Below are 26,761 nucleotides of genomic sequence, written 5' to 3'. Positions count from 1 at the left end.
AATGCAGTTAAACTGTTGCGAAATGATGATGAATTTTTAAATTTATTTTCTCTCTTTAGAAGAGATTGGAATATAAATAGTGAACTACAAAAGTTTGTTTCCTGTATTTGAGACATAAGCGTATTGATCAAGTAAATGAGGCATACTACCAATATTTCGAAGTAAACGAGGTGTAATCGATTTTGTTCAACTTACTCCCTGTGAAGATTGCCTCTATCAGCATGCCCCCAGAGCAAATTACCAATCAGTAATTGTGAAACTATGCCTGGAGAACTTTCCTGAAATTTCCGAGCCTGAAACCATGGTTGTACAATTGACGAGAGTGCATATGTACCTGTTCAGTGGATGACCAATTACCAGCGCCAGAAGCTGTCTTGGGCTTTTTGAGTTGCCCTTGTTTTCGTAAATGTAAGCTATCTAGAAGTTCTTGTTTGCTTAATAACATGAAGTATACACCTGCTTGTAAGTTCCCAGACTGTGACAATCTACCTCAAACAGATCCTGAGAAGTATACAGTTAACGAAGAGGTAGGGTTTTCTGACAGTGAAGAGGAGAACTAAAATTTGCAAGGTAAGTTCACTTTTAAAGAGAGTAAAATAATATGAAATGTAGCTCGTTACGTATTTTTTTTTCTCAGAAGAGAAGTTTACTTTAAAAATCATTTTTTATTTGAGTTTTCTGAACGCCGCGCAGCTTTGAACATTGAAATCTTGATATTTCCGGCTGTATTATTGTTAGAATGTTCATAAATATATCAAAGAAAGCTAATTAATGTATCTTTTCTTTTGTCCAAGGTATTTTTTCATGAAGTCTTTTCTTGCCACGATTAATATAGATTAAGCAAAACTTAAAGCGTTTTGAAATTCATTTGCTTGTTATTTTCCTCATATATCATTCAGGATACGGCAAAATGATGACAACAATATTTGTTGCAAATGTAATGAGGAATCGTTTAGAAAAAAGAGCGTTAAAATTCAATAATTAGAAGCCGAGAGATTGCCAGGTTTATAAATCGACTCGACATCTTTGATTCGACGCCATCTTGAAAAGCTATCGTTTCGAGACGGCCATCATAGTTTTTCGTGGTCCTCAGGTACTAATACAATTGCGGTTTGAAGGAAATCTTGTACCCTTAAATTATACTCAAATCTTGTCTGGCCCATAGACTATATTGCAGATATTTTAAGTCGAAAGAACATTAAAGTCTGTTCCAGGCAACCTGATAGGAAATCCCCCTACCTTCTACCACTTACCACTGCAGAAGGAGAAAGGGGGTCGTTGACCTTCACTGGGAGGGAAGTTTTTCAAATAAGCAGAATCGTATAAACTCTAAATTCGTACCTCAATTCGCTCGCACCTGATGTTGAGAAAGCACTGCTTTTCCTTAAGCTATCAATACGAGTAACAAACAATTACTGTTTGTAATTTTTGTCTTGTAGAAAAAATATTGCATATTATTTATGTAATAAAGTAAAACATTTTGTTGTCTTAACGAATATCGAAAACATTAAAATCAATAAGAGCTTAATTTGCCCAATTTTGTATGAATGTGGAAGTTGATCCCTAATACAAATACAAGAACGGGAACTGTGGGGTTTCGAAAATAAAATGTTGGTAAAAATATTTGGAGCGAAAGAGGCAAACATTCAAATGAATTAAAACGCTATACAAGTTTTTACTTTACAACAACTACAGGTCACCGAGTATTACAGAAATAGCAAAGTTAATACGTATAAGATAAACATGAAACATTGCTTGTATGGGAAATACGCACGAAGTCACTAAGTCCTATTCAAAAAGCCTAGGAGAAGGAGACTATTAGCTGGGCGAAAAAGAAGGCTTCCGGACAATGTAAAGCAGGATCTTTGAAGGACAGTTGATAGCAAACGTGGCACAAGGTGATCTGAGAGGGGGCGTACCCCTAATTCGTGTTTTCTGACGGTTTTAGGTTTTCACCACATTTGATTGGTAACATTGCTTGGCATTGTCTGGCAACATTGCTATCTATGTTCATTTGTTTCCTGCTTGGTAACAGTTATTTGCAGTGAAGTTGGAATTATCAACAATGTAGGAGGTTGTGCATCTTCACCAGCTCCCTTTGCCTCACCTCCAAGAAGTCCCGATGTGACGACACCAGACAATGCTCTCTGGTTTCATAAAGCAATAAGTAAGAAACACTCGATATCACACAACGCAGGAATTACGAGCAGCTGTGGAACAAGCCTTCACCCTCGTGACTCCGGAGTATCTCCACAAAACATCTGCAAGAACTTGGCGCAGAATTCAGCTGTGTTACGACATGGATGGTGATCATACCGATGTTTATGACTCTTAAGACTTCAAGGTAACTGTGTACAGACATTCTACCATAACTACACTATACTGTTGAAACTAAAGGGGGGTACGCCCACTTACGGAATACCCTGTATTGACTTTTCACAGGTTAAAATCTAATGGAAATGTCTGTTCCTTTAGCCGATGATCCGATGAACCTTTGAGCTCTTTAAACCAAAGCGTTCGTTATTTCTGTATAACTGAACGAACTCGTATTTATTGTTACTCTTTCTTTCTTATACAATAATCAACTCTTGTTACAACATTAGACTACCCTGCAAGCCTCGGTCTCGGTGGCTCAGTGATAGAGCTTTCACTAGTTGTGCATGAGGTTCCTGGTTCGATCGCAGCTCACACTAAGTGCACTTCGTTTTGGACAAACACCGTGGGTTTCCTCGAGGATTTCCCGTTTCCTCCCAGTTTTTTCATTCTACCATTTCCTTCATTTCTCATCATCACCGTCTCCTTTAGCATAGCCGGTATAACCGTGGGACGTAAACTCAAAGATTTCATTTCATTTTATATTCTGCACACCATAATCGTCTCTGTCTTCCAAGTTAAATACTGCAAATGATTATTCCTATTAATGGAGAGCGATAATATTTCTCTTGTAAGACAAGAAAAAGTCATTTTTCTCCTGTTCTGCAAGAGAGGCTCTGCAAACAAAATTTATTATTGGAACACTACTATCAGTGTGTATGTATATAGTTTTTTTCTTCTTGTTCTTTTTTATGTAAGAACATCTATAAGTAAGAGAGAAAACAAGATGTGTTTTCTTATAGCATTTCAGATTCTATTGTTATCATCCTAACACTCTGATAATTTACACATACATATTGTACCTGATTTTCGATTTTACGCCGTGTGAGTGGATTCTTCCGTTTCCTCCCACTTTCGTCATTCCACCATTTCATTGATTTCTTATCACCGTCTAATTTAGCCTAGCCGGCATATCCGTAGGACGTAAAGATTTCATTTTCGGTTTTCGATTTTATGAAATTCTTGTATCAATAAGTAAATATCCATTCAATAAATAACCAGCGCTGTCATCCCTTGCCATTCCGACATTATGTCACAAGCCTGACTTCCAAAAGGAAGGAAAATAAGGAATACAACTGTTCAATAAAATTTCCATTATAATACCAATTGTTACTTACCTCACTAATACAGGCAAACGTAATTAAGTGTTTTAAAATACGTTGTGTTATTATGAAAGTTGTAATTTATTGTTTAGACATAATTAGATACACTATACTTCTGTGTACGGGGGCTGATGGTGGAAGACGGAACACCAGCATTCACCTGTACTTGAGCATGGTGGGGGGAAACTTCTTGTTTTTCCTATCAGGTTACGTGAAACAGGTTATAGTTTCATTACAATTTAACATTTTGTATAAACTAGGTTGTCGAACACTCAATACGTTTCGTACCATTTCTTAATGTGCTTAGTACTGAATACACTTAATGCAACTTGAGCTTCCTCGTGCCTAAGTGATTAGCGTAATTACATACGTAACTAAAGAGACTGGGGTTCGATTATTGGTAGGAGCTCATGTTATTTTTATTCCACATTAAGCTGCAGGTCCACGTCTCATCTACCCTTCCTGCTGAAAGGAACACTAAACTAAAAATGAAATGCAATCAAACATAACATAACTTAGCGTAAGTCCTAGTTTATAACAATATCAACTAATACTTCCAGAGGTTGCGCTAGAAACGTTTCTTCAACGTAGAAAATTTTAAACTGCAGTTTCTTAGATACTTTCCTGTATATACTTTCTTGGATACTATTACAAAACACACATGATTCAAAATAGAGCGTTTTAACTAGGATGGTAAAGGCAAATTACGGTACAGCTTTACATTTTCCGATAAAATAGAGTTGTATTTTAAGACTGTAATAAGTATCCGCATCAATAATAACTTACTAGTTTTCAAATGACAGTCTTTCTTGAATGTCACCATCGAAAGTGATTGCACACAGTAGAGACGCATATACTATAGGTTGACCGTCCCTGTGACAGACGCATAACAAACAATGTATAAAGAGACTTTTTTTTACTTACTCATTACTTCTCTTCCTTGATATTCTTTTGCTTTTGCAACAACATCATTTAAAAATCTTGCTGTTGTGAAAGAGAAAAGAAAGAAAGTTCAAAGAAAACATCTTAAATTAAATAACAATTGTAAAGAGATATTTATCGTAATAAAGTACCTGTACGAGAAGACTAACTGCCTTTTCATCAACATTAATTAAGACTACGCACTTTATCTTATTTGTTCAGCACCAGTCACATAAAAGACGGAACTCATTGCTTGAAGAGGAATCCGAACCAATACTCGGGTTTTTATCCAAAGGAAGCATACCCATTAAGAATATTGAATCATATACTTCATAAAATGAACTAAGAATTTTGAAAATAGTATTAAATGTTTTTTTATTATGATAATTGATACTGTTAACCGATACGTGGTTTTTAGACTCAGTTGATAATGAGTTCACTCATTCAGGTCAAGCAATCTCAACATTTTTAGAGCATTTGAGATAATCATTATATATTCACCAACTGTTGGTGAAATCAGCTGTTCCTCATGTTACAAAAAACAGTAAAGAGTTATATATATACTTCTTACTGACGCAATTTGACTTAGTAATATGAGGAGACCCCTTTTCTATTCCAGGCATGTCAGATTACAGTAAACAATTTGTCCGTGGATTTCGGTGGATTTCCTCCATCTTCCGTCCTCCAGGAGGTAGTCCTTGTAAGCTCAGAACAATAACTCTAGCACAATGTTGGGACACGAACGTATAAGCCTTTGGATAGGGATTACAGGTACTATGGATTTTAACAGAATAAATAAGGTCCTTGTAAAGGTTACCCTAACTAAAAAGAAAGATTATTGTCAAATCTTGAAATCGAACTTCACGAATTCTTGCCGATATATCAAATAATCAGAATATTTCTCAACTAAGTAAAGGGAGATCGCTAATAACAAAATGTAGCAGCAATAAATCAATTTTATCAGAAAAAAAGTAACGATCGATCATACCACAAATAAAAAGTGCTCGTACTTTGATAAGTTTCTCATTTCTGTTTTTGTATTGATTCGAGGATACTAAATCCAATGAAACTATTTTATAAAAGCATATCCATCCATGAGATGACCAGAACACTGACCTCAAAGTAGGGATCTTTTAAGTATCACTTACGCCAATGGTGAAAAGTGTCCACAATTTGATACATTTCTAATTGCAGTATTTATACTAATTTGAGAATGCTGAATAAAATGAAACTATTTTAAAACATATCCAGCCGTGAAGTGCCTAGAAAAGTGATCTTAAATTTGGGATATAATTAAACACAAATACCTCAAGTTTGAGACCATATTTCTCTTGGTTCCGTGTATAAATATGTTTGAAAATAATTTCGTTTGATTCAGAATCCTAAAATTAGTAGAAAACACGCTATTAGAAATATATGGAAACGTGGGTACTTTTACTGTTGGCATAATGGGTACCTCAAAAATTTCAAATTTGAGATTATTTTTCTCGTGAACTTATGCACGAATACGTTTAAAAGTATTTTCATTGGATTCGGCATTATCAAAGTAGTATAAAAAAAACGCAATTTTAAATTTATGCAAGTGTGGGCTCTTTTCTCGAGTAATATTATTATTAGTCCTTGATATTATGTATTATAAATTTTTCTATTGTCATCCTGTATTGAAAAAAGCAAGAACTTTCTCTTATGTTTTGATGAAACGCCAATAAGACAATGTTGGTTCTACTTCGAGCATTAAGTTATACCTTGCCTGAATGTTTGTAAGTGGTCTGATATATTTAGTACTGCTAACGTTATTCTTTATGCAACTTTGCACAATAACTAATTTTCTTTTAAAATGCGCTATATCTAATTTGAATTTTTCTTCTTTCCTTAACTCTTGATTAGTTTCTGCGAGAACATGTTAATATTTATATATTTACGAACACAGTTTACTTACTGTCACACTGTAGGCTACTTTCTAACTTAAGCACACACCCCAATCTATGGTATACTAACAGAAAACTTCTTTTATTCATGCACCTATTATTGTGTCTTAATTTTTCTTAATGCTCATTCATGGCATATTTAACCTAGACAAAAATGCCTGGTAAGACATATAAACATATAATTATCTCTTTACTGCTACGATGGTGATTTATTAAAGTCTATAATCAATGTGATATTGTAGTTAAAACCTGACTGTCAACAAATTCATAAATAACTTACTAAGCATAAAATATGTACTTACTAGCAACTTTCGATGGTTCTCCATTAACTTCTACTATAAAAGAGAAAAAAACAGTGAAGTTTTTTTAAATACAACTCGAAAGCTATAAGAATGCCACGTTCCTACCAAACTAGAATACAAATGCTTTATATGGAATTCTCATTCACAAATAAACATAACCAGATTTAAAATGTTCAGAACAAATGTTTAAGATATAAGACATACAGAAAAACCCAAGTAAAATGACATGTAATAGCCATCTTTAAACCTGAACTTTAATACAAATTCTACAATAAAGGCAAACAATAGAGGATTGTTTTTGAAAATAAATACGATTTCATTATCACGGTAAATACAGCTTTAACTCCAGGAATATTACACATCATAAAACTTAAAAGATGTTGAGCAATGTTAATGTACTGAAGAAATAGGAACCTTTAACGGCCCCACTTTCCAATTTCAAATTGATTAATTTAAAACGCTTGGAACTAATTAAATTGTTAATATCAGTACCTGCCTATGGGTCATTTATTACCAAGTTAACACTAGAACCAAATAATTGGAAGATACTAAGGCACTTCATAATGTTTCTCAGTACAAATTATTTATATTCATAAAAAAGGAAAAAAAGCCAGAAATATTGATTGGCTACTTTGCTTCCAAACGCGTCCTAAACTGTGTACACCTTTTCTTACAGATAATCAAATTATCTTTAATTACTACTTTTCTACTTAACATCTTAAATATGTTGGCTCTTCAAGATTTATTATACAAAACATAGGAGATTCAATGGGACGTATATAGTGGACTTCAGGACTTCAGGATTTAGGTGAATTGAACAATTTAATCTATTCCTTTCTAAACAATTATCTCTTATTGAGATAACTCACTACATAACTAACTAACTAACTCTGTGGCTTATGGAACCCGGAGGTTCAATGCCGCGTTCACAAAAGTTCTCCACTGACTTCTATCCTTAGCCAACTGGATCCAGTTTCAATTATGTATTCCTATCTCTGCGAGTTCTATCTTAATATTGTCCTCCCATCTGCGCCTAGGTCTTCCTAATGGTCGTTTCTCGATTGGTCTTCCAGTGAAGACTTTGAAAGCGTTTGGGCTTTCTTCAAACCTAGCTACATAACCGGCCCACCTAGGCCTCCTAGACTTGATGACCCTAACGATGTTTGGTAAACCGTATAAATTACGTAGTTCATCGTTATGAAGTTTCCGCCATTCCCCATTCTCGTTTCTCTTGGATCCGAATATTCGTCTTAGGATCTTGTTCTCAAATACTTTCAGTCTATGTTCTTCTCTCAGAGTAAGCGACCATGTTTCGCAACCATACAGAACAACAGGCATGATTATCGTTTTACATATTTTAAGCTTCAAATTCCTCGACAGAATTCGCGACGACAAGAGATTTTGAACTGAATAATAACAAGAATTCCCTGTTTTTAGTCGACATTTAATTTCTTTGTGAATATGATTTTCGTTTGTTAATATTGATCCTAGATATTTGAAAGTATTCACTTTATCAAAAGTATTATTTAATATTTTATTGCCGCATTACGGTCCCGACGCACTTCCATGTATTTAGTTTTCTCTGCATTTACTTCTAAACCCATGTCCCTGCAAGCGTTTAATAAGATCTCTGCATTTCTTTCTATTGTTCTCCTGTCATCCCCTATTAAACGTACATCATCAGCATATGCCATAACCTGGTGAATACCGTTCAACTCTAGACCCTGGTTGCAATCTTTGATTTTCCTTATAGCGTATTCCAGAACAAAGTTGAATAATAATGGCGACAACGCATCTTCTTGTTTCAGGCCATTTTCGACGTAAAAGCTCGTAGACAAAAAGTTTCCTACCCGGACTTTACTTTGGGATTCATTTAAACATATCTTAATTAATCTAATTAGCTTTCTCGGTATTCCAAGTTCTGTAAGAACGTTGTATAATGTTTCTCTCCTAACCGAGTCGTACGCCTTTCTAAAATCAATAAATAATTGATGTACCGGGGTATTGTATTCCCACTTTTTTTCGAGTATTTGGCGAATGGTAAATATTGGTTCGATAGTTGATCGATTTCGTCTAAATCCTCACTGATAATCTCCAATACTAGAATAAATACTAGAACATATCACGAGGACTATGCTCACGTAGCTCTAGAATAATGAAGTATTTCAAAACGTACTTCTTAATTCGACATAAAAGAACCAGCTAAATCACCAGACATTTTTGGTATTGAATCGGGACTAACTTAAGTAATTCGTATTTTGCTCATAAGTAAAGAGATATTAACGTCACAGAAACATAATTTAAAATCAGTACAATACCATAGAAAGCTGCGAACATTGTTAGAAGTAACTGCTTCAAATTGTGTAAGGAAGACATAAATTCAGAGAGTAAAGAACGGAGTTTGTGGACAATACGCGCAAGCAAACCAACATTTTAAAGAAGTCTAAAACAATTGTACTCATTTACTATAATATACAAACCATTGGGATGAACACGGAAAGACATTCAAAAGTAATCAGTGATTTATGTTACATATATATAAATGAGAAGATCCAGGAACATCATGAAGACAAAAGTTCCGTGGAAACAAATGATGACTTTTCATAAACGTAATATTCTATTTTACCAATACCAGTATCTTCTGGACACTTGGTGACATTTGACGTTTATGGCATTCGTACGTAATAAGTTGTGTCGGAATCTTAGTACATTGATAACAATTGATCTTTTATAGTTCCAGGACTTCATTTATTTGTTGGTTTGGCACAAACTTGCACTGGCGCAAATCCCGGGGGGGACGAGGGGGACATGTCCCAACCAATCTTGGACCTGGGGGGGACTGTCCCCCCCCAATAATCTGATTTAAAAAGTGCTTTTTCGGATAAGTGTCATGATTTGTGTCCGACTTCCCCAAAGGAATGTAAGATGAAATTGATTTCTCGTGGTTTTTCATTAAAAAAAAAAAAGAATCGTATTCTGTGGTATTTAAAACTGAACTTCGTGCTGTAGTGAGTTTAGTAGTCTCATCAATATGTATTAATTCCACTTCCGCTATTTGGTCACAAATTGCAATAAATGCCAGAGGAGGATGTGCTCCTCTCCTCATGCTGGAAGTTGTCTCAGCTGTAGGTACGGGCACAAATTCCGGGGAAATGGGGAGACATGTCCCCCCCCCCAACATTGGAACTGGAGGCTCTCCCAATAATCCGATTTGAAAAGTGCTTTTTGCAGATAACTGTGATGAGTTGTGTCCGACTGCCACAAAGGAAAGTGAGATGAAATTTGTTTCTCTTGGCTTTTCCATTTTTAATGAAAATGAAGGCGTGCGACTGTGCGTGACGTAACCTGATATGAAATCTTATCTCCTCCTCTCCCCTAGGCCCTAGCACACGAAAAGTATATAGACTATCCAATGTCAGTAGAACCCATCTTTTCAGTAAATGCGCATTTAATCTATTTGTAGTATCAGCCTAAGCATCTACTCATGCTTCGTAAGCTAACTAACTCTATAGCCTATGGAACCCGGAGGTTCAATGCCGCGTTCACGAAAGCTCTCCACTGACTTCTATTCTTAGCCAACTGGATCCAATTTCTACTTTGTATTCCTATCTCTGCGAGATCCATCTTAATATTGTCTTCCCATCTGCGCCTAGGTCTTCTTAATAGTCGTTTTCCGATTGGTCTTACCGCTAACACTTTGAAAGCGTTCCTACTTTCTTCCATCCTGGCTACATGTCCTGCCCACCTAACTAAGCCTTCTAGACTTGATGACCTTAACAGTGTTTGGTAAGCCGTATAATTTACGTAGTTCGTCGTTATGAAGTTTCCACCATTCCCCATTCCCGTTCCTCTTGGTCCGAATATTTCTCTCGGGATCTTGTTCTCAAATACTTTCAGTCTATGTTCTGCACTCAGTAAACGACCATGTTTCGAAACCATACAGAACAACAGGTATGATTATCGTTTTATACATTTTAAGCTTCAAATCCCACGACAGAATTCGCGACGACAAGAGGTTTTGAACTGAATAATAACACGAATTCCCTGTTTTTAGTCAACATTTAATTTCTTCGTGAATATGATTTTCGTCTGTTAATATTGATCCTAGATATTTGAAAGTATCCACTTTATCAAAAGTATTATTTAATATTTTAACCCATACATAATTTGCCGTATTACGGTCCCGACGCACTTCCATGTATTTAGTTTTCTCTGCATTTACTTCTAAACACATGTCCATGCAAGCGAGTCTCATAAGACCTCTGCATTTCTTTCTATTTTTCTCCTATCATCCCCTCTAAATTTACATAATCAACGTACGCATAACCTGGTGAACACCGTGCAGCTCTAGGCCCTGGTTGCTATCTTTGATTTTCCTTATAGCGTATTCCAGGACAAAGTTGAATAATAATGGCGACAACGCATCTTCTTGTTTCAGGCCATTCTTAACGTGAAAGCTTGTGGCCAAAAATTTTCCTACCCGGACTTTACTTTGGGATTCATTTAAACATGCCTTAATTGATCTAATTAGCTTTTTCGATATTCCAAATTCTGTAAGAACGTTGTACAATGTTTCTCTCCTAACCGAGTTATAAGCCTTTCTAAAATCAATAAATAGTTGATATACCGGACTACTGTATTCCCGCTTGTTTTCGAGTATTTGGCGAATGGTAAATATTTGGTCGATAGTTGATCGATTTCGTCTAAATCCACACTGATAATCTCCAAAAATTTCATCTGCGTATGGGGTCAATCTTGCTAATAGAATGTTTGAAAGGATTTTATAGGATGTTAACAGAAGAGAGATGCCTCGATAATTATTACAGTCAGTTTTGTCGCCTTTCTTGTGGATTGGAACAATGATTGATTCTTCCCACTCTTGTGGCAATTCTTCCTTGTTGTAGATAAGGAGAATGAGTTTGTGTATCTTGTTCCACAATTTTTTGCCTCCAGCTAAAATTAACTCAGCCGGAATTTGGTTTACACCCGAGATTTGTGTTTCTTTAATTTCTTTATAGCGATTTTTACTTCTATTCGATTGGGTTCTGGAATATATGGTTTTGCGGTGTGTATCTTCCTTTCTCCACGCACATTAGTTTTTGGCTGCGTGTTATGCAAATCGTCAAAGAAATCTTTCCATCTATTTAAAATGCTATCTGTATCAGTGAGAACTGTTCCATCAGCTTTCTTTCATATATAAGAACGAGGTTGATAGCCTTTCTTAAATTCGTTGATCCCTTTATACATGTCCCGAATGTTTTTATTTTTACTATTATCTTCAAGTTCCTAAATTTTAGCTTTCAAAATATCGCGTTTTTTGTTCTAAAAGTTTTGAAAGTTCCTCGCCTGATGTCTACGAAATTTTGTGTAGTTATTTCATTCAGATTTTGTAGCCAACGTAATTTTGCCTGTTTTCTCTTCTCTGCTAGTTCGAACCATGGTTTGTTCCTACGTATTTCCGCGTGTCCCAATTTTTCTTTTGAGAGAGGATGTTTCGTAAGCAAAGAAAATAATTCAATTGCTGGAATATTTTTCTCTATAATCTTAAGGTTACATCTGTTAAGTAAAGAGTATGACATGCGTCAGATTTCTGAAACGATTCCTGTAATGTTACTGAGATTATAATCATTTTGCTCAAAGAGTATTGTTGCGTCATACATAATTGATATTCTTTCTTCATAGTTTTGGGGAAGTCGTCATTTATGTTGTTATATTACTATAAAACAATTTTAACGTGGATCTTTGTGGATGCCTAATTAGAAACATACCAATTATAAATATGCATGTATTCAGATTTCAGAATGTTTTCACGGCAGTGATTTATAATACTGATATGTACTACTACTTCATCTACATCACCTAATATATAATATACTCTACAACAGTTGATCAGATCCATCTACCGTAATATGAGTTTCATCTCCCTTATCTAGAATAAGCCTCAAATTTGCCCACCTTCCAATGTTGAAGACAAACAATGGCGTATTTAGGATTTTCTTTCGAGGGCTATGTCCAACACAAGGAAGGAATCGGGCAATTGCCCACCTGAGTTTGAGAATTAAATAAATTTTAATTTATGCATAAATTGAAGTTATAATGGCAAGAATTGCAGACCGATAAATCCTATGTGATATAATACATAAATTTAGGAGTGAATCTATTCATACAAGAAAAAGGAAGTATCCTCTTGGCCTTCCTAATTTCCCGTGCTAATTATTCCCCCGTTTCGATTTTTTAAAATTCAAACATTTCCTTCATTTAAAAATAACTAAACGATATAATTTTTCCTTTGTTATAATAACTAAAGTCCTGTCATGTTGGTATCCGCGCAAGTTGGTGTGGAACACTAGTTTCGCTTATCAACTCCTCTTAGTTTTGGTGTTACTGATGACGGCCAACTTGAATCACAACTGACAACGGTCGATAAAGTATGATAGGCAAAATGAAAGTAGTAACGTCAAGAAAAAGAAAGAGAAAAATAGAAAGGATGACAGAAAGAACAATTAAGGACGCGGTTCTTACATGGAATGAAATTTGACAAATACAGTATTATTTCTAAACAAAAAGCATAAGAAAATGGAAAGTCAATGGCATTCTTAGAAATGGTAAGAAGGATTATTGTTGTACGTAGAATGCGCAAAACTAACAAATTATTTCGAGGGGAGAATGAGTCCGATAGCCTCCTAAATACGTCACTGAAGACAATTGTGCTCCCCTGATCCTTCACAGCATTGTTTTTCAACTTCATAAATATTTTGAACGTCGCTTATCTCTCTCTCTCTCTCTCTCTCTCTCTATATATATATATATATATATATATATATATATATATATATATATATATATATATATATGGGAACGTCTTACCCGTCCCCCCCAATGTTGAAGACAGATTTGCGCCTATGCAAACTTGCCAACGAAATTTACACTTATTCTAAGAAGTTGATAAGATACAAAATATTTATTGGTATTTACCTGCTGCCATCGGGTCATTTTGTTCTTCATCGAGAAGAAATCTTGCTAAAAGTAATCAAAAACAAGAAACAACATTGTTATTATTAATATTTCATAACTGGTTTAATTTATATTTATGCTCAATGATACTAATGCTAATAAGCAAGTTATTTGTTTCCCTCTAAACCACTTATTTAAAACTAAATGCTCGATGACGTCACAGTTTCCTGTTCGGTTTCTCACTAAGAGGAAAAGAAGTTGGCACGTAATGCGATGCTGATAAAACACAGTGATGACAAGAGAACAAGAACATCGTTAGCGTAGTCGATGGTGTTGCAAGTATACCACAAGTACGTATACATTGCCAACATGTAATTCAACGCCTCATCTTTCCTCATTATAATTCACTCGTTTGTTTTTATGTAAAACCGCGCCACTACCTTACACATAGACCAGTTGGAGATAACTACCTTAAGTAGATTAAATTCTACGATCTACGTATTCTACTTTCTACGTATGATTAACAATTTAACATAGAAAGTATTTTTTTTAAATACTTTTCAATACCTAAATAGAAAAGTACATTACTAAATTTACTATTAGAACAAAATTAGAAAAGATTTAGAACAAAACACACAAAGTAAATCAAACAAATACAAAAAAAATTCTTACTTGCGAGATATAGTAATACAACACATTTTTATTTTAAATTATTTCAAATGCTATTTGTGTGATTTAGAATACAAGATGTATTAAAATGAAACCTTGGAATATAAGGCAGACAAAATTATCTTGTATCCTGATATCTTCATTAAAAAACTACTCAATCAATCCATTAGTCAATAAATGTTTATAATTTCAGCTTAAGTAAGGACATGTTCCTATTACATTTGTGTTTGTTTTCTCTATTCTTTAGCCCTTTTAAGATTTCCACTTTTTGAGGTAAATTTTAGACTTTCATTCAAACAGTTACTGTTTCCTTACTATTCACCGTAGGATCATGGTTTATATCGTATTTTTCAGGATAGAGTGTACTTTCCAACGGTTCCACTCGCTTGTCAGACTATTATACACCAGAAACGAGAAATTCGGGTAAAACTGAGAGATTTTTTTAAAAAATTCGAAAATTTTTGCACCCCTCTAGCCTGGCCCTGGGTTCACGTAGGGATCTGATTTTTTTTTAATGTGTTGCTATCTACATAATACGTGTGCAAAAGTTTGACTTTCTATCTTCAAAACTAAGGTCGAGAGAAATTTTTGAAACTCTCTTTAGTATAAATTTTCTTTACTAGACTGTAACAAACCCTTTCCAACAGTACCACTCATATCTCCGTACCATACACCTGAATCGGAAAATCGAAAAAAAAAAAAAACGGATTTTTTCTGAAAAATCTCCCCCTCGGAACACTGCGCCACTCGGGCTACTTCCTGGTTTTGCGTAGGGGGCTCAAGAACATTTCAGAAATACTCAAATGTACACACAATTTATATGCAAAGTCTCAATAGGATATCTTGGAAACTAGAGGCGTGAAAAACTTTTGAAATTTGCCTTAAGAAAAAATAAAAAATCACTCTCTCCGCTCCATGTCTATGAAGTTAGCAGGCCACCTATGGCAGGCCAGAATTTCGACTTCACACATCGTTAGTGCTTCGTTAGTGCTTGTTAGTGCCGCAAACCCCAGTTAGTGTTACAAAAATAACGTCTCAATTTTAACAGTTACTATTGACCTGCTAACTTCATTCCAGCAGGCCAACATATCAAAATCACCCTATAAATGGAATTCCAGCGACAGTGCTCGTTAGTGCTATAAACATTAACGTTAGTGCTTCTATATATACAGTTTTTAGGGTAATAAAACGGGTCTGTTTTCTGAAGTTGGCAGGACACTTATGGCAGACCACGATTTCGATTTCACGCATCGTTAGTGCTCCGTTAGTGGTTGTTAGTGCCGCAAATCCCCTCGTTAGTGCTACAAAAATAACGTTTCAATTTTTAAAAGTCACTATTGGCCTGCTAACTTCATGCCAATGAACTTGGAACGTCACATATAGCAGGCCACAATTTCGATATCACACATCGTTAGTGCTTCATTTGTGCTCCTTAGTGCCGCAAACCCCATCGTTATTGCTACAAAATAATGTCCCAATTTTAAGTTAGTATTGGCCTGCTAACTTCAAGCCAAGGAACTTGCCAGGACACTTATGGCAGGCAAGACAAAATTTCGATTTCACACTTTGTCAGTGCTTTGTTAGTGCTCGTTAGTGTCGCAAACCCCATCGTTATTGCTACAAAAATAACGTATCAATTTTTAAACCACTATTTCCCTGCTAACTTCATGCTAATGAACTTGGCAGGACAACTATGACAGGCAACAATTTCGATTTCACACATTGTTAGTGCTTCGTTAATGCTCGTTAGCAGTGGCGTATTTAGGGGATGGCTTCCGGGCTTAAGCCCCCCCCGAAATCTTACTTAGTATAGTAAAGTAAATTAAATATCTTGCAGAATTTTAACATTTCCAGGCAAAGCCCCCCCCCCCGAAAGTTAACAAAGCTCCTCCCGAAACAAAATCGTAAATACGCCACTGCTCGTTAGTGTCGCAAACCATATCCTTAGTGCTACAAAACTAACGTCTCAATTTTTTAACAGTCACTATTGGCCTGCTAATTGCATGTTAATGAACTTGGCAGGTCTCCTATGGCAGGCAGGACAAAATTTCGATTTTAGACCTTATTACTGCTTCGTTATTGCTCATTAGTGCCGCAAACCCCATCGTTATTGCTACAAAAATAACGTCAGTCACTATTGGCCTGCTAACTTCATGCCAATGAACTTGGCACGTCACCTATAGCAGGCCACAATATCGATTACACACATTGTCATTGCTCCGTTATTGCTCGTTAATGTAGCAAACCCCATCATTATTGCTACAAAAATAACTTATCAATTTTTAAATCACTATTGGCCTGCTAACTTCATGCTAATTAACTTGGCAGCACAGCCATGACAGGCCACAATTTCGATTTCACACATTGTTAATGCTTCGTTAGTGCACGTTAGTGTTGCAATCCATATCGTTATTGCTACAAAACTAACGTCTTAATTATTAACAGTAACTATTGTCATGCTGACTTCATGTCAATGAACTTGGAAGCACAGCTATGACAGGCCACAATTTCAATTTCACACATTGTTAATGTTTCGTTAGTGCCCGTTACTGTCGCAAACCATATCGTTAGTGCGACAAAACTAACGTCTCAATTTTTAACTGTCATTATTGTCCTGCTAACTTCATGTCCATGAACTTGTCAGGACACCTATGGCAGGTAGGACAAAATTTCATTTTCACACATTGTTAGTGCTGCGTTAGTGCTCGTTAGTGCCGCAAACAACATCGTTACTGCTACAAAAATAATGTATCAATAATTAACAGTCACTATTCGCGTGCCAACTTCATGTCAATGAACTTGGCACGCAACCGATTCAGGCCACAATTTCGATTTCGCACATTGTTAGTGCTTCGTTAGTGCTCGTTAGTGTCTTAATTTTTAACAGTCACTAATGGTCTGCTAATTTTATGGGAACAAGCGAGCATATCAAAGTCACCCTATAAACGAAATTGCCGGTTCGAGCAGCGTGAATGCTCGTTAGCGATATAAACATTAATGTTAGTACCTCTATATATACAGTTTTTTTAAAAACAAAATGGGTCCGTTTCATGAAGCTGACAAACCATCTATGGCAGACCACGATTTCGACGTCACATATGGTTAGTGCTCGTTAGTGCCGTAAATCCCATCGTTAGTGCTCCAAAAACAACGTAGGGTGTTACCGGCAAACTGTAGGAGGTGATTCCTCAGATCAAAATAAGACAAAATGTTCATATGGACCTACCTCGAAAAGTACATAATTTCAGAGCTAGGTCTATCCAAAATTGCGAAAAAGCTAAACTTCAATAGGCCCTACTTCGAATTTCAGAAACTGTGGATGGTGGTTCTTATCAGGAAGCCACGCATACACAATCCAAAAGTGCATATTTAATTGATTGGTAATATGTGTAGAGGGTATTCCCTACAGGGTGTATTTCTCAGATATGTTTTCAATAGAGTTTTCAGATATACCCTGATTTCAAGAAGGGTCAAAAGTAGGCAGGAGGTAAAGTAGGCAGGAGGAAGTATTAAGAACAGGCAGCTCCACGTTTCTTTGTGTTCGGAATAACGCGTGATGATATGTGTTTCGTTACCGTATATTTCACGTTTCCGTCACTTATAAGCGTGAAAGAAAACATCGCAGCATTCGTTTTCCCGAGTAGTAGAGATCGTGCTGTTGATGATCCTTGACACTTCCGACATCGCGAAAAAGTATTCCGTGTTCACTGCTACCAAGACTTATCGTTTGCCTGCTTTGGATGAATCATAAAGTCAGAGCATATCTGAAAATTCGGTTGAAGGCATGTCTGGGAATTTCACCCTGCAGGGAATAATCTGTACACCAATCGAACATTAATGAAATATGCATTTTTGGATTGCGTATGCGTGACTTCCTTTACGCTGAGAAGAGCCACCGTCCACAGTCTCTCGAATTCGAAATAGGACCTCTTGAAATTTGGCTTTTTCGCAATTTTGGACAGCCCTAGCTCTAAAACTATGCACTTTTCCCTATAGGTCCATATGAACTTTTCTCTTATTTTGATGTGAGGAATCGTATCTTAAAGTTTGTCGGTATAGTTCATTAACACTCTGTATGTATGTATATATATATATATATATATATATATATATATATATATATATATATATATATATATATATATATATCCATTTTTCACACCTAAATTCGTGTCAACACGCCCTACAGAGCTTACAGCGGAAGACAATCTCGATTTCACTCATCGTTATTACATCGTTAGTGGTCGTTAGTGTCGCATGTCCCATCGGTAGTGCTCCATAAATATTAACTAGAATTTAAAAAAACAATTATTGGCCTGCTAACGCGTGCCAGCAGACCAAAGACAATACCTACTGCATACTACAATTTAGGTTACTCCCATCATTAATGCTTCGTTAATGGTCGATACTGAAGGATACCACATCACTAGTCCTCTACAGGTAACGACTACATATTTTAAATAAAGCCATTATTGGCCTACTAACATCGTGACGCAGGCCAGGGACAAAATCTACGACAGGTGACACTTGTCATTAGTGTCTCGTTAGTACTCCCTACTGCCGAGTATTATATCGTTAGTGATCCATAGATAATGGCTTCATTTTTAAAAAAGCCATTAATGGGGTACAACATAATGCCAACAGACAACGGACGAAATACACGAAAGATTACAATTTCGATTACACCCGTCATTAGTGAGTCGTTAGTGCTGCATATCCCTTCGTTAGTGCTCCAGATATAATGGATACATTTTTTAAAAGATCAATTTTCCATTTCTAATTTCATACCAACCTGTAAGGAACGAAACCTACAAGAGACTAGAATGTTGATTAAACTGGACATTAGTGCTTTGTTAGTGCTGGTTACTGTAGCACAGGCCTGCCCATGAATTGGCTCCCGGAGCCGAAGCGTGAGCGACAAAGAGCGGAGATAAGAACAGGTGAGCACAGGTGTTGGTAGCTCCGCCCCTTCCACTGCATCCGATAAGTGTTGCCAACCACACATGATGGTAAAAAACCTACGGCCAAGCCTGGTCACAAATTCGCACGATGTTGAAGCATTGAGCAGACGCAAGCGTGAAATGTGCAGGTGTGCTCTCCCCCTCCCCATTTCGAAAGCAGTGACGCTAAAACACTGCAGGAAATAAAATTGGTACGTTTTTTGATCGAGGAAGACGCATGATAGAGGTTACAGTTAGCGTTGAAGTAACTAACAAATGAAAAAGAAAGAAAGAAAGAAAGAAACTAATATTAAACATGTCAGCTTACAGACGTAAAAACGACTGTAAAAATCGGAAACGAATTGTTTCAGGCCTTTTTTAGCTTGCTTACACAATTCGTGACATTGTATTACATTAGCACTCGGTCTGTAACTTGTCACTCGCTTCACGTTTGCTAAGTTGTGAACGCCTTTCGTTGCTAGATTGATAGCAGAACGACGGGAGGTTGAAAATAATAATAATAATAATAATAATAATAATAATAATAATAATAATAATAATAATAATAATAATAATAATAATAATAATAATAATGCGTATTATTATTATTATTATTATTATTATTATTATTATTATTATTATTATTATTATTATTATTAGTAGTAGTAGTAGTAGTAGTAGTAGTAGTAGTAGTAGTAGTAGTAGTAGTAGTAGTAGTAGTATTCGGACCAAAGACGGATGAAAATGGGGATTGGAGGGGAAATTCATAACGAGGAATTGCATAGTTTATACCGCTCATTTAACATTGTTAGGGCCATTAAGTGTAGAAGGCTCAGGTGGCCATTCCGTGTAGTCAGAATGGAAGAAATTAGAAACGCTTTCATAATTTTAACTGAAAACCCAATTGGAAGAAGACCACTAGGAAGACCTAGACGTAGATGGGAAGACAATATTAAGATGGATCTTGCAGAAATAAGAGTACAGAGTAGAAACTGGATCCAGTTGGCTAAGGACAGAAGTTAGTGGAAATATGTTGTAAACGCCGCATTGAACCTTCGGGTTCCATAGGCCATAGAGTTAGTTAGATATTATTATCTAAAAGAAATGTTCAAATGTTGTTAAGAGACAATTACACAGAAGAACTGAGTTCCGACCAAACACTAATTTGCCGGAAGGAAATTCCAGTGCAGTCCAGCCCACTTTAAGCGTTATCCGTGCAATCCACGTTTCATGTTCAAGACATTGGGAATAATTGTTCGTATCATTCAGTTGGAACGTTCCCTTCCAAGTTTACGCTGTTACAGTAGGTCTACAACATCGTGACTTTCAAAACCAGTCAGTAACTATCGAAGAAAGACAAGCGTGTAGCTTCAGTCGTTGATATGATTTAACATTCTTTTTCACTTTTAACAAGCTACCAGCAAGCAACCAGCCAGGGACAATATATTTTTCCTTATTAAAAAGACACTCCTTGTTAAAAAAAAAAAAGAAAAACTAATGGTACCCACTAATGGTCACTCTTAAAAATGGAAAATCTCTTTGGCTCTCTTAATATTCTGTTTGATTCTTTGCGATCAAAGTAACATTAAAAGTGGAAAAAATGAAATGAAATATTTGGGTTTTACGTCCACGGTTATACCGGTTAGGCTAAAGGAGACGGTGATGATGAGTAATAGAATGAAGAAAGTGGGAGGAAATGGGAGAACCCCGAGAAAACCCACGCACACGGTGTTTGTCCACCGCAAAGTTCACTTGGCGGGGGCTGGGATCGAACCCGGGACCCCAAGCACCAGATGTGAACGTTCTACCACTGAGCCACCGCGGCCCCACTTTAAAAGTGGAGTAAGGAATACTATTCTTCCTATTGATAGTGTAATAGTGGCTTCTAATCTCCACAACCAACCCCTTGCTAAGCCTATTCGTACACACATACATGCATAAGCTAATTTTCTGGAGATAGTACTTAGATAATTACAAACAAGTGCTACAGTATTTTTTTTCGTATCAACAGATTATCTCTTTTCCTATAAAGCGAAACAACAAACCCACACTCGGATTAAGAACTTGATAATATATATTGAAAACTGGTTTTCCATTGGGCAAACTGGCAAATTTTTATAAATGTAAGCGATGGTTTGGTTCCACCACATCCTTCTTTAACAAAAGGAAAGAAAAAAGAAGAAAAGGAACGTACATAGTTTATCATTTGATTGCTGTTACCAGTTTGTGTTGTCTATAGTTAACGGTTACCACATTGTAAAAAGCACTATACACTAAATGGCAATCAGTTACCATGCATACTTTTTTTTATTTGGTAAGCTAATGATTACCGCCAAGGTTGACAACACTTCCGCTTCTCTAAGGACAAAACCCGAAGATTCACGAAGCACGAACAACGGTATTTGCTCATAGAATGCTCGTGAGCGTTCACGAGGAGAGTTTCCACTATCTGCTCGCCGTGGCCAGGGCTGCTGTAGCATATTGCACCGTTAGTGCTTCACAGAAAACGAATATATTTTTAAAGAAAGACATTATTGGCCTGCCAACTTCATGCCAGCAGATCAGAACCAAAAATGTACAGACCACAATTTTGGTTGCATCCCTCATTTGGGTTTCTTTAGTGTTAGCTAGTGCTGCGTATCCCATCATTAGTGCTCCACATGTAAGTGTAAAATTTTTACAAACTCCATTTTCCCCTCATAATTTCATGCCAAAAGACCACCCAGTAAACCTACAACCGACCACAATTTTGATTACACTTGCCGCTAGTGCTTCGTTAGTGCTCGTTAGTGCCTTACATTCCATCGTTAGTGTTCGCTGGTGCTGCATATCCCATAGTTAGTACTGCATATATAACGGCTACATGGTATGCTAAACTCTACCAAGGAAACGAAGCACGAAATCAACTGGAGACTACAATTTTGGTTACACCTGTCATTAGTGCTTCGTCAGCACGCGTCAGGGCCACATATTCCAATGTTAGTGATCCACTGATAAAGGCTACATTTTTTAAGAATGTCAATATTGATCTGCTAACATTATGGTAGCAGATCAGGCACGAAATCTACGGGGAACCACAATTTTGATTACGCCCCTCATTAGGCTTCGTTAGTGTTTGTTAGTGTGCATATCCCAGTCAATATTCCACATATATCGGCTACATTTTTTAAAAAAGCCATTACTGGCCTTCTAACTTCATTCTAGCATACCAGGGACTAGGGTAGACCAAAATTTTTATTACACCCTTCATTAGTGGTTTGTTAGTGCTCGTTAGTGCTGCATATCCCATCCTTATTGCACAGTAGATAATGGCTACGTTTTAAAATAATCCTTTTTCCCCTCCTAATTTTATGCCAACACTCAACGCACGAAACCTTCAGAAGACCACAATTTTGATTATTCCGGTCATTAGTGGTTCACGAATAGCAGCTACATTTTGCAAGAAGCAAGTACTGGTCTGCTAACTTGATGCCATTAGAACAGGGACGAAATCTACGCCAGGTTACAATTTAGATTACACTCGTCATTAGAGCTTCATTAGTCCTTGTTAGTGTCTCATATCAGACTATTGGTTCCTTTGGCCTACTAACTTTATGGTAGGAGATTAGGGGGAAGCTTACGGCAGACCACAATATTGTTTATACCCATCATTAGTGCTCGTTGGTGTGGCATATCTTATCGTTAATTCTCCACAGATAACGGCTACATTTTTAAAACATCCATTTTGCCCTTCTACTTTCATGCCAACACACCACGCACGAAATATGCAGACCAAAATTTTGATTTTATCTATCATTAGTGCTTCTTTAGTACTCGTTAATGCTGTATATCATATCGTTAGTTCTCGAAATATAACGTCTACATTTTTTAGAAACCATTATTTGTCTGCCAACTTCGTTACAACAGACAATTACGAAACCTGCTGAACAATTTCATTCACAGCCTTCGTTAGTGCTTCGTTAGTGCCAGTCAGTGCAACATATTGCATCGTTTCTGCTCTACAGATAACGGCTACGGCTAGGTCGTTACTGCTTTGATATGCCGCATACACCATCATTAGTATTTACATTTAGTGCCTATATTTTTTAAAACCCATTATTGGTCTTCCAACTTCCGACCTGGAACGACACCTACTTCAGACACAATTCAATTTCACACATCGTTAGTGCTCGTTAGTTCCGCAAACCTCATCGTTAGTGCTCTACAGAGTACACCTATATTTAAAAAAAAATCATTATTGGCCTACTAACTTCTTGTAAAAGGGCAGGTCAATAATGAAGTTAGTAAACCAATAATGATTTTTTTTAAGCAATGTAGGTGATCTCCGTGGAGCACTAACGATTAAATTTGCGCAACCAACGATGTGTAAAATTGAAATTGTGGTCTGAAGTAGGTGTCGTGCCAGGTCTGTTGACAGGAAGTTAGAAGGCCAATAATGGGTTTTAAAAAATAAAGGCATTATATGTGAGTACTAATGATGGTGTATGCGGCATATGGAAGCAGTAATGACCTAGCCATACCCGTTATCTCTGGAGCAGTAGCGATGGGATATACAGCACTAACGAGCACGTATGACGGGAGTAATAAACATTGTGGTCTGCCGTAGATTTCGCCAATGGTCTGCTGCCATGAAGGTAGCAGGCCATTAACGGCATTCCTAAAAAATATAGCCGTAATCGGTGGATTACTAACGGTGGGATATGCGGCACTGGAAATACTTACGAAGCACTAATGACAGGTGTAATCAAAATTGTGTTCTAGTGTGGATTTAGTCTCTGGTCTCCTACCATAAAATTAGCAGGCCAACAATGCCTTTCTTAAAAAATATAGCTGACGTATGTGGAGTACTTATTATAAGATATGAAGCACTAACAAACACTAACGATTTGATATGCGGCACTAAAGAACACTAAAGAAGCACTAATGACAGATGTAATCAAAACTATGGTCTGCCGTAGATTTCATCCCTAGTCTGCTAGTATAAATTTAGCAGCCAAAAATGTCTTTCTTGAAAGATGTAGCAGTTATCTTTGAGGAACCAATGGTCTGACATGCAACAGTAACGAGCACTCATGAAGCGCTAATGACGAGTGTAATCTAAATTGTAACCTGGTGTAGATTTCGTCCCTGTTCTGATGGCATCAAGTTAACAGGCCAATACTTCCTTCTTTAAAAATGTAGCTGTTATTCGTGATGCTTTAACGACGGGATATGCTGCACCAACGAGAACTGGAAAAGCACTAATGACCGGTGTAATCAAAATTGTGGTCTTCTGAAGGTTTTGTGCGTTGCGTGTTGACATGAAATTAGGGGGAAATTGGTTTTATTTTAAAATGTATCCGTTATCTATTGTGTATTAAGGATGGAATATGCAGCACTAGGAAACACAAACAAAGCATTAATGAAGCGTGTAATAAAAATTATGATCTGCCCTGGTTCCTGGTATTCTGGAATGAAGCTAGAAGGCCAGTAATGGCTTTCTTAAAAATGTAGCCAATATATGTGGAATATTAACGAAGGGATATCCAGCACTAACTAACACTAATGATAGAATATGCGGCACTAACGAAGACGTAATGACTGATGTAAACAAAATTGTGGTGTGCCGTCTATTTCGTCGCTGCTCTGCTGGCAATCAAGTTAGCCAGCCAATAATGATTTTCTTGAAGAATAAAGCCGTTATCCCTAAAGCACTAACGGTTTCATATGAGGCGCCAAAGAGCACTGATGAAGCCTAATGGGGGGTAGTAATCTACATTGTTGTTTCACATAGATTTCGTCTCTGGTCTGCTACCATAATGTTAGCAGATCAATATTGACTTTCTTAAAAAATGTAGCCTTTATCAGTGGATCGCTAACGATGGAATATGAGCTCCTGACGCGTGCTGACGAAGCACAAATGACGTGTAATCACAATTATAGCCTCCAGTTGATTTTGTTCCTCGTTTCCTGGGTTGAGATTAGCATGGTAATGATGAATTTCTTAAAATAAAATGTAGCCGTTATATATGCAGTACTAACGATGGCGTATGCAGCACTAGCAAACACTAACGATGGGGATGTGCGGTACAAACAAACACTAACGAAGAACTAGTGACAGATGTAAACAAACTTGTGGGTGACCGTCTATTTCGTCCCTCGACTGCTGAAGTTACCAGACATGAAGTTACCAGGAAATTAATGGTCTTCTTCAAGAATGTGGCAGTTATCTGTGAAACACAAACTGTTGGATATGCGGTACTAATGACGAGTGTAATCAAAATTATTGTCTGCTCTAGGTTTAGTGGCTGGCTTTTTGGCATTTAATTATGAGGGGAAGATGAAGTTTGTAGAAGTTTAGCCCTTACCTGTGGGACACTAACGATGCGATACGGAGACTAGCTAACACTAACGAATCAGTAATGACGGGTGTAATCAAAATTGTGGTCTATGTAGATTTGGTCCTGGTCTTTTGGCATGAAGTTAGCAGGACAAAAATGTCTTTCTTTAAAAAATATATATATATTCGTTTTCTGTGAAGTACTAACGGTGGGATATGCGGCTTGAACCAGCACTAACAAATCACTAATGTCCGGTGTAATCAACATTGTGGATCTCCTGTAGGTTTCGTTTCTTGCGTGTTGGTATCAAATTAGGAGTGAAAACTTAATTTAAAAAAATAACAAATTATATCTGCAGCACTAATGATGGGATATGCAGCACTAACGAAACACTAATGAAAAGTGTAATAAAAATTGTGGTCTACCGTAGACTTCGTCCCCGGTATATGAGCATGAACTTAGCAGGCGAATAGTTCTTTCCTTGAGGAACGTAGCTATTATCTGTGGAGCAGTAACGATGGGATATACAGCACTAACGACCACTAAAGAAGCACGAATGACATGTCTAATAAAATTTGTGATCTGCCGTAGATTTCGTCTCTGGTCTGCTGGCATGACGTTACCAGGCTAATAATGCCTTCTTAAAAATGTATTCGTTATCTCTGGAGCACTAACGATAAAATATAGGGCACCAGCGAGTACTAACGACTCACTAATAACGGATGTAATCGAAATTGTGGTCTGTCGTACATTTTGCCCGTTGTCTGCTGGCATAATGTTGCAGCCCATTAATGGCCTTCTTTAAATGTAGCCATTATCTTTAGAGCACTAACGATATAATACTCGACAGTAACATGTACTAACGAGACACTAATGATGGGTGTCATCTGTTGTAGATTTCGTCCTTGTCCTGTCGATGTTAGCAGGCCAATAATGACTTTATTTAAAATATGTAGCCGTTATGAATTAATAATGGGAGTAATCGAAATTGTAGTCTGGAGTAGGTTTTGTCTCTGGTGTGCTGGCACGCGTTAGCAGGCCAAAAATTGTTTCTTCAAAAAAACTGTAGGCAACATTTAAGAGCACTAACGATGGGACATGCAGCACTAACGACTACTAACCATGTAATAACGGTGAGTGAAATCGAGGTTGTGGTCCGCTGTAAGTTCTGTAGGGCGTGTTGACATGAAGTTAGGCGGAGAAAATGTATTTTACACACACACACACACACACACACACATATATATATAT

General features: G+C 36.8%; 1 protein-coding gene across 1 annotated transcript in view; it reads right to left on the bottom strand.

Annotated features, from left to right (window-relative positions):
* LOC145666617 (uncharacterized) overlaps nt 1-26,761 on the bottom strand; it is a 68,017-nt gene that overhangs the window by 26,652 nt on the left and 14,604 nt on the right. Inside the window, exons 4-6 of the mRNA XM_081734055.1 lie at nt 13,603-13,647; nt 6,628-6,660; nt 4,401-4,460 (exon numbers count right to left, since the gene is read on the bottom strand). Of these exons, the coding sequence (XP_081590181.1) occupies nt 4,401-4,460; nt 6,628-6,660; nt 13,603-13,612 (103 nt within the window). The 5' untranslated portion in view covers nt 13,613-13,647. The remainder of the gene's footprint in view (nt 1-4,400; nt 4,461-6,627; nt 6,661-13,602; nt 13,648-26,761) is intronic.

Source organism: Thermobia domestica, chromosome 12 (assembly GCF_964235325.1).
Source record: "Thermobia domestica chromosome 12, izTheDome1.hap1.1, whole genome shotgun sequence".
Classification (NCBI taxonomy): Eukaryota; Metazoa; Arthropoda; class Insecta; order Zygentoma; family Lepismatidae; genus Thermobia; species Thermobia domestica.
This window is presented reverse-complemented; position numbering and strand designations above follow the sequence as displayed.